We start from the raw sequence: 14,579 nt of genomic DNA on the forward strand, positions 1-14,579 counted from the left end.
AACAAAAGGAATCCTCATCTAACCTCAAATTGGCATCGGCATGTGGGACTTCATGCAAAAACAATTTAGCAACATTAATTTGGAAAACTCCTAACTAGGGCTCTTATCAAAAATCAGCAGTTGGTTACCTAAAAGAAACACAATGCAATTGTACAATGTCCTTTCATATTTACCAATTACAATCAGCATTCAAGGAAGTCTTCGTCTCACAGGTACCGTTTCTCGATCAGCATGGGACGGGGCAAAGGGCAAAGTGGACGGGGCAATTGCCTCACGGCGGCAAAATAAAACTACTACTTCATGCAATGGGCATCAAAGTTAAAGTCTCTAGGGCAAGAATCATTTAAAGTCTCTTTCTCTCGATTAGAGAAAGCATCAAAGTCTCTTTCAAAATGGCGTCGCAGCAAGGTGGGCCATAATAGCTGCAATGTCCTGCAAAATGGCGGGATGTCCAATAATGGCCACTTTCCTCTCGTGCACCTGGTTTAAATAGACAACAGTTCAAATCCAGTAGGGTCTTCCATTGGAGGGTTCATAGGTTGGCTTCAAATTGTCCAATCAAAAACAACAGTTCTCAAGCTTTTACTTAAGCATACATTATCCTTGGAGACGGGTACGCAAGTTGCAACATTTTATACCAATTAACTCGCTTTCAGAGCTTCCATTGTCTGCACCTGCAGATTGACCTTGGAGCAAAGAGAAAAATGCCAGGCTGGCACGAAACCTTAAGATAAGCATGTGAACGATCTCAGTGGAAAAGTACAGCTTCAAGCAAAAATACACGTTTATTAGCACATTGGAAAAATACGAGCATCTAAATCGTGAGATCAGACAACTAGGCCGAAGCCTGCACTAAAGTTATGCTAAGCTAAAACATTTCAAACAAGCAAATCATAGCACACGTTTATGATTATGTCGGATTAGTGCACTTCTAATACATCACGTTATATAAAGCACGCTTATAAATGTTGGCAAACTACTCTAAGGGCACATTTTGTCCCCGTACAATCTTTATTAGTTCGGTTAAAGTCACACATGATTATTTCACTCTACGTTTATGCGCTAATAAATGTAAAACCTTCATTTCTGCGTCATCACCTTCAAAAAGATTGTGGTTGTTGCGTGAATACGGTTTTTGGAACCCTCAATCAATAACCCAATTTATGCACCTTGCAAGGAATAAAAGAATATGCAATTTCTGTAGTGCGCTAACTATAAAATAGTGATTTGACCTTTGCATAGTGTTGCTAAATGCAAAAACGATATGGGAGCTTACTAAATCTATCCACAAATGCCCTGGAAAATTGTCTTGTAACTCTGTCCTCCTATCCCCACGTTACTACCATAGACTGGTGTATTGAATCCAGAGGGGCAAAATTACTGGCTGATTATGAGTGAGACCCTGAATGTCCCATAACAAAGTTGGTGTTTAAGAGGGAATCAGTGATTCAGGTCTTAAGTTCCCTGGTTATTCCTGTTTTATCCCGATAGTTCCCTCCTTGTAAAGTAATAACATCCATGTGATGCCTCGATCAGCAGCCTTAAAAATGGTTTTTGAAGACTCAAGGAAAAAAACTTACCTTCAGTTGATAAATCCATTGTAAGGTCTGTAGTTTTAAACACTAGCACAAACATGTATTGAAGCCATCATGTAACCAAATCTGAGCAACACAAATTGTAATATGTCATGTTATATCCATTTATAACTGATAAAAAAAAGTTAGAGTACAAAAAATGAGGACTTCATCAAAGCAGTGTTTTTAATTGATTTAGAAATACCAAACATTTGCAATTTCATCGCCATACATTATTGTTGATCTAACCTTGCACTCTGAGGCATAATTATACGTTTACAGGAATTTAATAGAGTGACATTGGTCTGCCTATCTACTCTGGATAAGGAACATGTACATTACAGATCTACAGGAGACGAAGTTCTGCTCTATTTCTGACATTAAAGTATGGGAAGATTTTTTCCTTGAACTTATGGGTGAAAGTGTGAAGTCTCTCCATGGTGTCAGCATTAAACAGAGACAATTTACCCTCTTTGTAGTCTAGATACACTCCCAGCTTCCTACAGTTACCCAGAGACAATAGGGTCAAAGGAGAGGTGAAGGCGACGTGTTTGCTCTCCCAATGTCCCACTGCCCAGATTGCCTCCTCAGGAGACGGTGTAATTCGTTTATTCCTTTTGATGGATTCTCCAGCGACACCAACACACCAGCCATCCCCCACCTTCTCCACCTCCACCTCCCAGTAATGTTTCCCTCTGGCAAACCCTTTTCTTCCCAGTACGCATCTATGGAATGTAAATCGGCTGCACCTCTCCGAGAGCCCTTCTTGTGGCTTGCCTTCATTTCTCACCCATTTCCCGCCTTCAGACAGGATGAGCCGTGGGTTGGCTGTATCTGGATCCAGTCTGACATCAGCTGGAAAAATAGACATATGAACAGTTTCAGTATTGATGACGCTGAAAAAGAAGGTCTGACATATATTCATACATATCGCATAATCAAAACGTATATCGTGGTGTGATTTTAGTAAAGAAAATAATGTACGGGGGAAATTGTGCCCTCGGGGTAGTTCGCCAACATTGTAAACGAACTTTATTAATCATGAAGTATTGAAAATGTAGTAATCTGTCATAATTGCAAATGTATGCCATGATTTCCTTGTTTGAAAACTGTTTTGATTAGCTTAAATTTAGTACAGGCTTTGGCCTAGTTGCCTGGTCTCAAATTCTAACTGCGTGGCTTTTCCTTGAACTAATGAAACATATATTCGTGCTTGAAGTTGTATTTTTCCAGCAAAGATGACTAATACACTTATCTCCAAGGTTTCGTACTAGGCCGGTTTCATCCCCTTTGATACAAGGTCAGTCTCTGCAGGTGCGGACAATGAAGGTACAGATACCAAAAATAATTGGCAAACCATGATACAACTTGTGTTCCAAGGCTCCAAGGCTAATGTATGCATAAATGAGTTCTAGTAAAAGACAATTTTTCATTGGACAATTTGAAGCCAACCTATGAACCCTCCAATGGAAGACCCTGCAGAATTTGGAATGATCCTTACTTAAACCCACCAGACAAAGAGAAGTCAGCTATTTTCCTTGATGCCAGTTTGAAGCCTGATGCCAGACTCCATTTTGGACGACACCCTGACGCCCTTTTCTCTATTTTAGAGAAAGAGACTTTAAGAATTCTCACCCTAGAGACTTTAACTTTGATTTGCCCCGTCTTGCCCATGCAGTAACTTTGCCCCATTCTCCTTGCCGCTGCAAGGAAGCTTGCCCTTAACTTTGCTCCCTTGAAATCTGCCCCATGCTGATCGAACCGGTACCTGAAGGACGAAGACTTTTCTCGAATGCTGATTGTATTTGGTAAATATGAAAGGATAAATGTATTAAGCATTGTGTTTTTCCTTTTAGGTACCAACTGCTATTTTTATAGGGTCCTAGCTAGAAGTTTTCCAAATTTGTGTTGACTAAATTCGTTTTGCATGAAGTCCCACATGCCAATGCTAATTAGAGGTTAGTCGAGGGATTCATTTGATGCACCATGTTGATTTGAAATCTTGTTATGCTGACCAATGTATGAAATCAGTCAAATACAGTTAGTCATATTAGTGATTTGCATTGCGATAAGTGAGTGTATTATTATTCAGATTTTATGTAGATTGCGTTTCTTCCGCCGCTATGGCCAGCTTGCAATGTTCATTTACATATATCATTTGATTTTGAGACTTATATACATTGTGCTAGCTTTGTTAATATAGGGAAATAAATTCAATAACTTTTAATAAACTGGTGTGGTTATTCATGACTGAAAGGTGATGGTGCGCCGAATTACAAACAGTTATTGATTTCTGATTTGATGTATTGGTAATTAATTGAGTATCGATTATCGATTACAATAGTTATTGATTATTGATCCGAATGACTCGACTATTCTAGGATGAGGAGAGCCCGACTCGGTTAAAAGATCCACGACCTACAACGTGTCCAGGTACAGGTAATTTATAAGGGCTGGACGCGTTACCAGTAGATGGTAGCAGAGATTGAAGGTTTAGCCCTTTGGGACCCCATCCGAACAATAGACAGAGTCAAGTTAGAATTTTCTTTGATAAAATAAGTTGGAGGGATGATGATGCCCTAAGTCCCCAATGACTTTCCCGGGATCTCGGAGCTTGCGAATGGAGGACATGGAGGTGTGAGAATGTTTTCGGCGTTTCTAGTGACGGTATGAGTGAAGTTAGGGTTTTTGCGCTTGCATAGCTTATTGCCGCAGATTAATTGAGGGGTTTGCGAGAGGATTTTAGGGGGTTAAGAGGAGTGTTACTCTAAAGGTGTGAGAGTAGGGAAGTCGTCGAACTTCACGTGTGTGTAGCGCTTTGTGCAGAAAAAAACTGTCCACGTGGTTGTTGATGTTGAGACGGGAACCTGCGAGGTCAAGAGACTCCGGAGTATGTTGAAATGTGTATGAGACAATTGTTGAATGTTGTAATCTGGTCGGTTTAATCGGTTGATCGGGCGTGGTCAACGAGTCGGTATGAATGTTGCGGAGTGAAAGAAAAACTTCGACTTTAAGATTTGACGAATTCTAAAGTGCACTAGAATAGTTCATTGATCAGTTGAGAGTAAAGTTTGCGGGTCAAATTTTGCTTGCGAAAGCGGGAAACCGAGAAAGATGGAATAACTGCTGAGGCTAGTGAAAAATCCCTAAGGTTTCTGAAGCGATTGTATTACCCTTCCTGTAGTAAACCGACAGATTTGTTTTATTATTTTGGTTAAGTGCTCGCGTTATATTGCAGAAATTAGTTTGTGAGTGAAAGAAGACAAGCCGCGGGACTTTGTCAGCCGCAGTGTGTGAGTGTGACGTCACTAGGAGCCGCGCTGGGATAGGTCATTTGGAGAGAAGGGTCACGCATGGATTGGACACAGTCCATGAAGCGCAACCAGTAGGAGAAAGGCAAGCGAAGAGTATTCCGGGAATTAAAGTCACTTATTGATTACACATTTTAAGAAAAATAAGAGACGGAAAGATGAAATTTTTCAAAGCATTTAAGAGTGCCATGAGAGGAGATGTTTATATTAAAGCAAATGTAGGGGAAGAAACACCGCCTGAGGGTACACCAGCTTACATTGTCATTGAAGAAAAGGGTGTAGCACCATGTCTATGGTTAAAACAATGGTGCAAATTAACGGAAAAACATGGAAGTGTAGCGTTCCCTATCCACGGGTCGTTTAATCTGAGGGTTTTAGAAAATCTGAGATTTGCGCTATACGACATGAAAGTACCCCCGAGACCAGCACAGTTTGAAGCGTTAGCAATTTGGGAGCTGATAGCTAGAAACCAACAACAAAAGAAGTTCGAGACTAGGATAAGAAAGGTAGAGAAGACAGTAGCGGATGCTAGATGGGACACCACACAAAAGGTTTGGAGATCAGACGTATTGCAGGGGATTAAATTGTTCCCAGCAATTACCGATGAAGCGGAGACGGAAGGAAGGAAAGCTACCTATAAGACAAACAGGAGTCAGTCCAGAGATAGAGAGAACAATAGAAACTCGAAAAGGGGAGACGAGTCAGACGATGAGGAGATCATAATACAATTGTTGAACGATCGCCCGCCACCGTATGTGGAAAGCAAACAAGGTCCAAGTATTAGTACTGCCCCTCCAGAACCAACACAGGGTAATGTAACACCCAATTTAAGAATATCTCAGAGACCGAGCAGCTCCGACATGCCTTTCTCACCACACATACCACAGATTCAGAGAATTTACCCAGGCGTACCTACATTGAAACATGCTGATAACTATCAGCCACAGGTTCAAAGGCACTGCTGTGATGAGCATAACATGGGAATGACTTCTGGTTCAATGACGCAGGGAGGACAGAGTTATCAAAGACCAACATTGATTCAAGCTGAATCAACACAGTTCTTGATGCCTCAAAAGCAGGTACAAGAAATGACGAAGCATACCCAAGTGACAGGGAGCCAGTTAGGCATGCCAGCAATGATGAACCATAATGTGGGGATTAACATGCCACAGAATTTGGGGAACGGGCAGAATCCAGATGCAATATCTCTGCCTATCACTGTAGGTCCACCAGTACCACTGTACATACAGGCAAATTCAAGCACAAGCGACCAAGGGTTAATGATACAGAATGGGACAGAGAGAAGATGCATAGAAACCACTCCAGAGACAACTCCGATAGCGGCACTGCCAAATGGATCTGGGTCCTTGTCAGAATTCAGTCCAATTCCAATTTGCGCTCCGTCAACCGTGGTAAGGTCACACCCACCACTATTGGTACTGTTAACCTCACAGACTGAAACATTACAGAAACCATCGGTGGCAGTTGATGTAACTGCTACACTGATGGGACTGAACGCACAACAATTAACGCAATGGTTCAACAGCCTGAACTCCCCACAGAGTACATCCAGCGGGAAGGGAGAAGAATACCTGAATAAAATAAGGTTGGGTATGGAGGCAGACGAACTAGTAGAGGGAACGATGGGTTTGAACAGATTAGAATCATACACAGAGGAAGAACTAGGGTACATGTGCCCTAGAATTACAAGAGAAGTAAGCAGCATACACAAGAAGTTACAAGAGATTGCTGACAGAAACGAGATTGATATAAGTAAGACTAAACACTTGAGTAGAAGATACAGGTTAGATTTCGACACAAAAGATTTTGAACACATGAGATCCGCAGGGATGAAAACTCACCTTAAAGAGATATTGCAGAGTGCACAGGTCTGGAGATGTTTAGACAAATGGGAAAGCAGATGGGTTAAGAAAAAGGACAAAAAGAAAGAAAATACTCCAGAGCGGAATGAGAAAAAACAACAGAATGACGATCTGATAACTATGTTACCAATGAGAGAGACAGCAGGGGGAAAACTTGTACATGTACCATAGCACAGGTGCGATATTCAATCCTTTACGGATGACTTTCCCAAATTGAGAGAGAAACCGATTGAGTGGTATCAACAAACAGATAGATTTGTGAAACTCGCGAAATGTCTCTGGGAAGACCTGAACACTCTATTCAAAATTGTGGTTCCGGCAGATTTGTGGGAAGATTGTAAAAGGGCTGTAGGTTGGCCGACAAGTGAACCAGAGAGAGATAGGGACACAGGTGCGCCATCACCTACAGTAATGAGTTTGTACCACAAAGTGATAGAGCACTTGAAAACCAAGGTTGCGTCGAAAAATGTGGATTGGCAGAGGATTGACAGGACCGCCCAAGAGGTTAAAGAGTCTATACATGCGTATTATGAGAGGTTGTTGAAGGCGTTTAAAAATTACAGTGGCACAGAGACGATTGAGGCAAAAGACATGCTCCATTTTGTGTTCAGGTTTGTGGAAGGGTTGAGACCCGAAATCAGCCAGATGATTAAAACGCATTTGATTTGTTGGCAGTCAAAGTCGATCGATGAAGTGTTGAATTATGCAAAATACTGCAGTGATGAGATTGAGACAAAGCAGAAAAAGTTGAAAGAGAAGGTGATGGTGATGCAGCTCAGAGCAGCTCAGACAGGCTTACAAGGTTTGCAAGGTTTTCAACAACAGATGCCGCAGCAGCAGCCGCAGGGAAATGCTATGTTTCAGCCGCAGATGAGAGGCAGAGGCCGAGGAGGTTTTGTGAATAATGGTCCTGATTTGAATACCGTTATGATTCCAAATGGTATACAGGCAATGAAGAAGGTGATGCAATGTCACACGTGCGGAATTGTCGGGCATTGGAAGCGGGAGTGCCCAATGATGGTGCAGGAAGGTGTAGGTCAGCAAAACAATGATGTCAATGCATTCCAGACATTGAGAGGACCAAAACTGAGAGGTCCAAATCCAAATGTCCAAAACAATATAAACCAGCTGCAGGGTTTACAACCCATGCAACCGCAACAGGTGCAAATGCCCCGTGTGCAAATGGCACAATTGCAGCCAATGCAACAGCAGTTTCCCATGGTACCTAATCAGCAAATGCAAATACCCGTAGCACCAATGAATCAGCAGCAAGCAATGCTTCCTCAACAGGTCACGGGTCAGGGAATGAGTCAAAATGACACAGTACACCAATTCCCACTACACAGCGAGAATGGAATAAACGATGTGTGGGAGAGTGAAAGTTCAGATGAGGAGGGAAATTGTGTGCTTGCAGCATCTTTGGAAGTTGATCAAAAGGGTCCGTATGTGGAGGGAAAAGTTATGGGTCATCGTGTTTCATTCTTGGTTGACACAGGAGCTACACGTTTCACTGTCAGGAGCATTGAAGTACCAAATTTGCCACTTTCAGGGAGAACAGTTCAAGTAGTGGGAGTGGCAAATAGGTACCTGACGAACCCAATCACAGACCCAGTACAAGTCAGAATTGGCAACTACCGAGGGTCACATAAATTTGTTGTGTGTGACTCAAGCCCGATATCACTGTTAGGGAGAGACCTATTGTGCAAATTGGGATGTTTAATTATGTGTTCAAATGATGGAATTAAAATTCAGACGAGCAGCGATGGGGAAGAAGAGGACAGTGTAGGAGGGGACGAAGTGGAAACTGTCGATGAAGAGTATCCCCTGATTACCCTTTATCCAATGGTCACTGAGGCAGACATTCCTGCTGAACTACAAGAAACAGTTGGAAAAGAAGTGTGGGATATGACAGGGAAAGAGGTGGGATTGGTGAAAGGAGTAGAACCAGTGAAAGTGACAGTGAAACCCAATGTAAGCTTTCCCCAGACCCCACAGTACCACATGGCACAAGACTCCCTCATAAAAGTTGCCCAACTCATTGATGAGTTTGTGAAACAGGGAGTACTGAAAGAAGTGTTGAGCAGTCCATGTAATTCGCCAATAATGGGATTAATAAAACCCAGTGGAAAGGTCCGATTGTTCAGGATTTGAGGAAAATAAATGACATAATAGTAAAATGCTGCCCTGTAGTACTGAATCCAGCTGTGATAATGTTTCAAATTCCCTGTGATGCTGAATGGTTCTCAGTTATCGACTTATCACAAGCATTCTTTTCTGTGCCTCTTCATGAGGACAGCCAGTTTCTCTTTTGTTTCAAATTCCTAGACAGAGTTTACAGTTGGTGTCGAATCCCTCAAGGGTTTTCGGAGTCACCGTCAATCTTCATTCAGATTCTAAAGAAAGATTTGGAAGCACTGGAGTTGCCATTCGAGTCAACCCTAGTACAGTACATTGACGACTTGATCGCGTCCAAGACAGAAAGTGACTGCACAGCTGACACCATTGCCCTACTGAACCATTTGGGAAGAAATGGACATAAGGTGTCCTCTTCAAAGTTACAATTCTGTCAAAAGAAAGTGAAATATTTGGGTCACGTAGAATAATGAAGGAAAGAATAACAAGTGTACTCCAAATGAGTCCCCCGAAGACAAGGAGGGAGGTGAGGAAGTTTTTGGGAATGGTGAGCTACTGTCGCCAATGGATTCCCAACTTCTCAACTCTAGCAAAACCTTTGTTGAAATTGACCCAGAAAGATGCGTTGGATGAAATTGAGCTGAAAGGAGATGAAATGGATGCTTTTATTGAATTAAAGGAATGCATGTGCAGGGCTCCAGCTTTAGGTATGCCTGACTACACAAAGCCTTTCACATTGTTTTGTCATGAACGTGATGCATGTTCCTTGTCTGTCTTGACCCAAGCCCATGGTGGCGTAAACAGACCAGTAGCATATTTTTCAGCTACTTTGGATCCGGTCGCAGCAGCACTGCCAGGGTGCTTGTGTGCCGTAGCCGCAGTTGGTATCAGCCTCACTCAGAGTGAAGGAATAGTGATGGGACACCCTTTAACAGTCATGGTCCCTCACTCAGTCGAAATACTTTTGACACGTTCCCGAACACAGCACATGACTGGTGCTAGACTCACAAGGTATGAAACAATAATTCTGGGATCACCTAATGTGCAGCTGAAACGGTGCACTAAGTTGAATCCAGCAACAATGTTTCCCACTGAAAATGCCGAAATTGAGAACGCTGAAGACATCGAGCACGACTGTCTTCAGGTGACTGAATTTTGCACCAAACCAAGACCTGATATCAAAGACACCCGATTGGAAGAAAACGATCAAATCATTTTTGTTGATGGTTCATGTTTAAGAGATGCATTGGGAATATTGAAGGCAGGATATGCTGTATGTACTGTAACAGGTGTTCTGGAAGCATCTTGGCTTCAAGGAGTCTATTCTGCACAAGTAGCAGAATTGGTAGCCCTTACTAGAGCTTGCCAACTCTCTGCATTAATGAAAGTTACCATTTACACTGACAGCCAGTACGGTTCGGAATAGTGCATGATTTTGGACAATTGTGGTCACAGAGAGGCTTCATGACCTCTTCAGGATCACCAGAGAAAAATGGTGAAAGAATAAGAGAATTGTTACATGCCATCCAATTACCAGGAGAAGTAGCAGTGGTAAAATGCAGTGCACACTCGAAGGGACAAGTCTACGTTTCCCTGGGAAATGGATATGCGGATCAAGTCGCAAGGTTTTGCGCATTGAACTGTATATTGCTCAGGGATGAATGTAATTTGATAAGTGAAGCAGAACTTGAACCAAGAGAAATCTTTGCTCTAAAGGTTATAGATACAATGGACGAATTTAAATCCTTACAGAATGATGTCAGTGAGGATGAGAAACTCTCATGGACCAAATCACAATGTGTAAAGAGGCTAGATGATTTATGGGTTTCAAGTGAAGGGAAATTTGTTCTTCCAAACAGTCTTTTGACACAGATAGCAAGATTTTACCATGGACAAGCTCATCTTGGGAGGGATGCCATGATTAGATTGTTTAAAACTGATTGGTTTAACCCCAAATTCCGTCAAGTTGCTGAAGCAGTTTGCCATCGTTGCGTAATTTGCCAACAGATGAACGCAGGGAAGGGAACCGTAGTAAATTTGAGCCACATTGGAAGAGCAGGGGGTCCCTTCAGCAGGATGCAAATGGACTTCATTGAGATGCCTGTGATGGAGGCTTGAAGTATGTGTTGGTGGTTGTGTGCATTTTTAGTCACTGGATTGAAGCATACCCTACACGCAGAAATGACAGTCTCACAGTTGCAAAACTACTCTTGAGAGAGCTAATACCACGTTTCGGATTCCCGATCTCTTTAGAATCAGATAGGGGAAGTCACTTCAATAACGAAGTAATAAAATTGCTTTGTGCAGCACTGAACATCGAGCAAAAGTTGCATTGTAGCTACCGCCCTGAAGCATCAGGTCTAGTGGAGCAAATGAATGGCACATTGAAATCGAGGATGGCGAAAATATGCGCATCAACAAACTTAAAATGGCCTGACGCATTGCCCTTGGTGTTAATGTCAATGAGAAACACTCCTGACAGAAAGACTGGATTGTCCCCGCATGAGATCCTCATGGGCAGGGCCATGAGACTCCCAGCAGTTCCCGCAAATGCGCTTTTGTATATTACAGATGATATGGTGTTAGACTACTGCAAAGGTCTAGCTGATGTGGTTCGCTCTTTCTCTCACCAGGTGGAGGCAACCACCTTGCCACCGATCCAAGGTCCAGGACACGCCCTGAAAGCAGGTGACTGGGTTGTGATAAAGAAGCACGTGAGGAAGTCGTGTTTGGAACCCCGTTGGAAAGGACCTTTTCAAGTGATTCTGACGACTACCACCGCTGTGAAGTGTGCGGGGGTTCCCAACTGGATTCACGCCAGTCACACAAAGAGAGTATTGTGTCCCACAGACGAGGAAGTTGATGCGCTGAAGTCACAAGCACCTGATAACAAAGTACCAAGCACCGAGACAGAGCGAAAAAGAACTAGAAGTGAACAGGCAGAAATAGAGGAGGGAGAGATATTTTCTGAGGACGAAGCAACTGATTCACTTGGGGAAGACCAAGGAGGAGCCTCAGAAAGCGACGAGGCAGCTGAAGGTAACAAAGAGCCTGAAGCAGCTGAAAGTGACAAAGAGCCTGAAGAAAGTAATGGTGACAAAGGGCTCGAAACAGGTGAAGAAGCAGGAGAGCCTGATCAGAGGAGGGCTTTCCCAGAAGCAGACGATATAGGAAAAGAACAGGAGAACCTGATTGACTTCCCAGAGGGAGAAGACAAAACAGGACAGAGCGAAACTGTTCAAACTCCTTCGGAAGAGTTTGCAGGTCCATCAAGTGGACCTAGTGCAAAAAGAAGACAAAGCATATCACCAGTAAAACTAAGAATAAGAGAAACGTCAAATGACAGTGAAGGGCCAAAGGTGAAAGAGAAAAGAAAGGAAGTGTCTGTCGTAGTACCGGCACCAAGTGAAGAAAAGGACTTGGCCAAAGAGGAAAGTACCAGCGAGAAAGAATCAAAGAGAGATGCAAAATTGAAAAGAAAAAGGATACCGAGCAGAAGGTATTCCGGTCCGGAGTGGGCATATGTAGCCAATAACGATTGGTCAGACGAATTCGTATCCCTCAGTCTTGAGAACGAGGAGGCAGAACTTCATTTTGGAAATAAAAACCTCATGGACTCTGTCGATTGAAAACATTGACTACCTGATTGACTTTCAACTGGCTAAGACATTGCTAACTTGATTGACTTTGAAATCGATCTTGAGACAACGCTGCTAACCGATAAGAGACAAAAAGCTGCTAAAGAAAACTGTGTGAACATTGAACTCGTTCAGCTTTGTAAATACCTGCAAATCCGCTTTGATAAGGTGTCTTCAACTCTCTGATTCTATAGAGATCATGACTAGTTTCACTACACAGGGGCGTAAAATGAAGTGTTGTAAATACATGTGTATAGGTTTAATAACTGCATGCGTACTAATCATCGTAGTAATAGTTCTTGGAATGCATGGGAATAATGAGAATGAGACGAATGATGCTACTACTTCTAAACCTACTATCGTTACTGAACTAACAGCTCTGAAAAGACTCAAACAAGACGAGAGACACTTGCATGATAAAAAGGAACTTTCATCTAACGTTTTCTATCGCTTGCTGAGTGAGTACGTTGAGACCATGGATGCGAAAGATGTGTGTACACAAATACCTACCTCAGTGGTGGAAGGGGTAACATATCACAGCATGCCTCTTACATATGGAATTACATGTAGTATTATAGCGTCCAGATTTTATGATCAAAAGAATATTCATTATTTCTACACTAATTATGATGTTACTTTTGCATATGTCCCCATAATAGGGCACCTCAGTAAAATAGCTAGAGATTGGTATGCCAAGTTAATGAGGGAATTCTTCGAACCAATGTCACCTTTTCACACAGCTCATGCACATAGAGAGAACCTTACATGCTTGCTTTCACCAGTAGAAATTAATTTTTTAGACCGCACTGATGATAGGAGGAATGAAATGAAGGAGAAATTAGAGAGGGAATTACACAAAAGAACGTCTGTAGATAGTTATGCGTTTGCCGCAATAAAAACACAAGGGAAAATAGCTTTAGAAACATAGGGAAATTTTGTATATATAGAGCTGAATCATATTATGACACAGTTTTTGTGGGAACGAGTGAATGCAAACACACGTATGCATTTAAACCTAAGTGGACGTTCATGCTGAATGGACAAGACCCAGTTATTCCTGGAATATATTATATTTGTGGACTCAACGCCTATTATAGTCTTCCTAAAGGATGGTATGGGAGATGTTATTTGGGAATAGTGTTCCCAAAGGTTTATCAACTAGACGATTTAAAGAAATTTCCAAGGCTGTCTGAATCACATCATGTTCAGAAAAGGGAGACAGCTTCTGGTGTGGTAGGAGATTTATTTGGAGCATTAATTCCTTCAGTAGGAGTCATATTGAATTCGATCAAAATACGAAAGTTGTCTACTATTGTGGATAACATGCTGACAAAGTTTTCAGGAGCTATAATCCTGATGGATGCTGAACTTGCTGCAGAAAGATCCATGACTCTTCAAAATCGGCTTGCCTTAGACATTCTTTTAGCAAAGGATGGCGGCGTTTGCAAAATGCTTGGTACACGTCACTGCTGTACCTATATACCAGACAGCAGTGGAAAAATTAGAACGATGCTTACAAACTTAACCAAAGAAAGTGTAGATTTGAAGGAATTGAAAGAGCCCGGATTTTGGGAGAAGGTTGGAAAAGGATTTGCTTCTGTGGGAAACTGGCTCAGCAACGTTTGGAACGGATTGTTATTAAAAATAGTAAAGGGAATATTAATAGTATTAATTTGTTTATTAGGCCCTTGGGGAATATGGAAAGCTATTAAAATATTAAAAGCAAGGAACAAAAGGAAGAGAGAAGAGAAAATAGAGAACAAAATGGTGGAAATATATAGAGAAAAATCAAAAGGGACTAAAAGAAAGAGGTAATTGACTGAAGTGCCCAATTACTATACAGAATTTTAATGGAATAAAATTTGTGGGTAGATTTGATGTGATGACATAATTAGTCATCGGAGGAGGGATTGATGACGCAGAAAAAAAAGGTCTGACATATATTCATACATATCGCATAATCAAAACGTATATCGTGGTGTGATTTTAGTAAAGAAAATAATGTACGGGGGAAATTGTGCCCTCGGGGTAGTTCGCCAA

General features: G+C 42.0%; 1 protein-coding gene across 1 annotated transcript in view; it reads right to left on the reverse strand.

Moving 5' to 3' along the window:
- Window positions 1-1,753: 1,753 nt before the first annotated feature.
- The window catches only part of LOC138288481 (E3 ubiquitin-protein ligase TRIM39-like), a 232,599-nt gene continuing 219,773 nt past the window's right edge, over window positions 1,754-14,579 (reverse strand). The window contains exon 9 of the mRNA XM_069230037.1: window positions 1,754-2,429. Coding sequence (XP_069086138.1) covers window positions 1,921-2,429 — 509 coding nt within the window. The 3' untranslated portion in view covers window positions 1,754-1,920. The remainder of the gene's footprint in view (window positions 2,430-14,579) is intronic.

Source organism: Pleurodeles waltl, chromosome 4_1 (assembly GCF_031143425.1).
Source record: "Pleurodeles waltl isolate 20211129_DDA chromosome 4_1, aPleWal1.hap1.20221129, whole genome shotgun sequence".
In the NCBI taxonomy this organism is placed as follows: Eukaryota; Metazoa; Chordata; class Amphibia; order Caudata; family Salamandridae; genus Pleurodeles; species Pleurodeles waltl.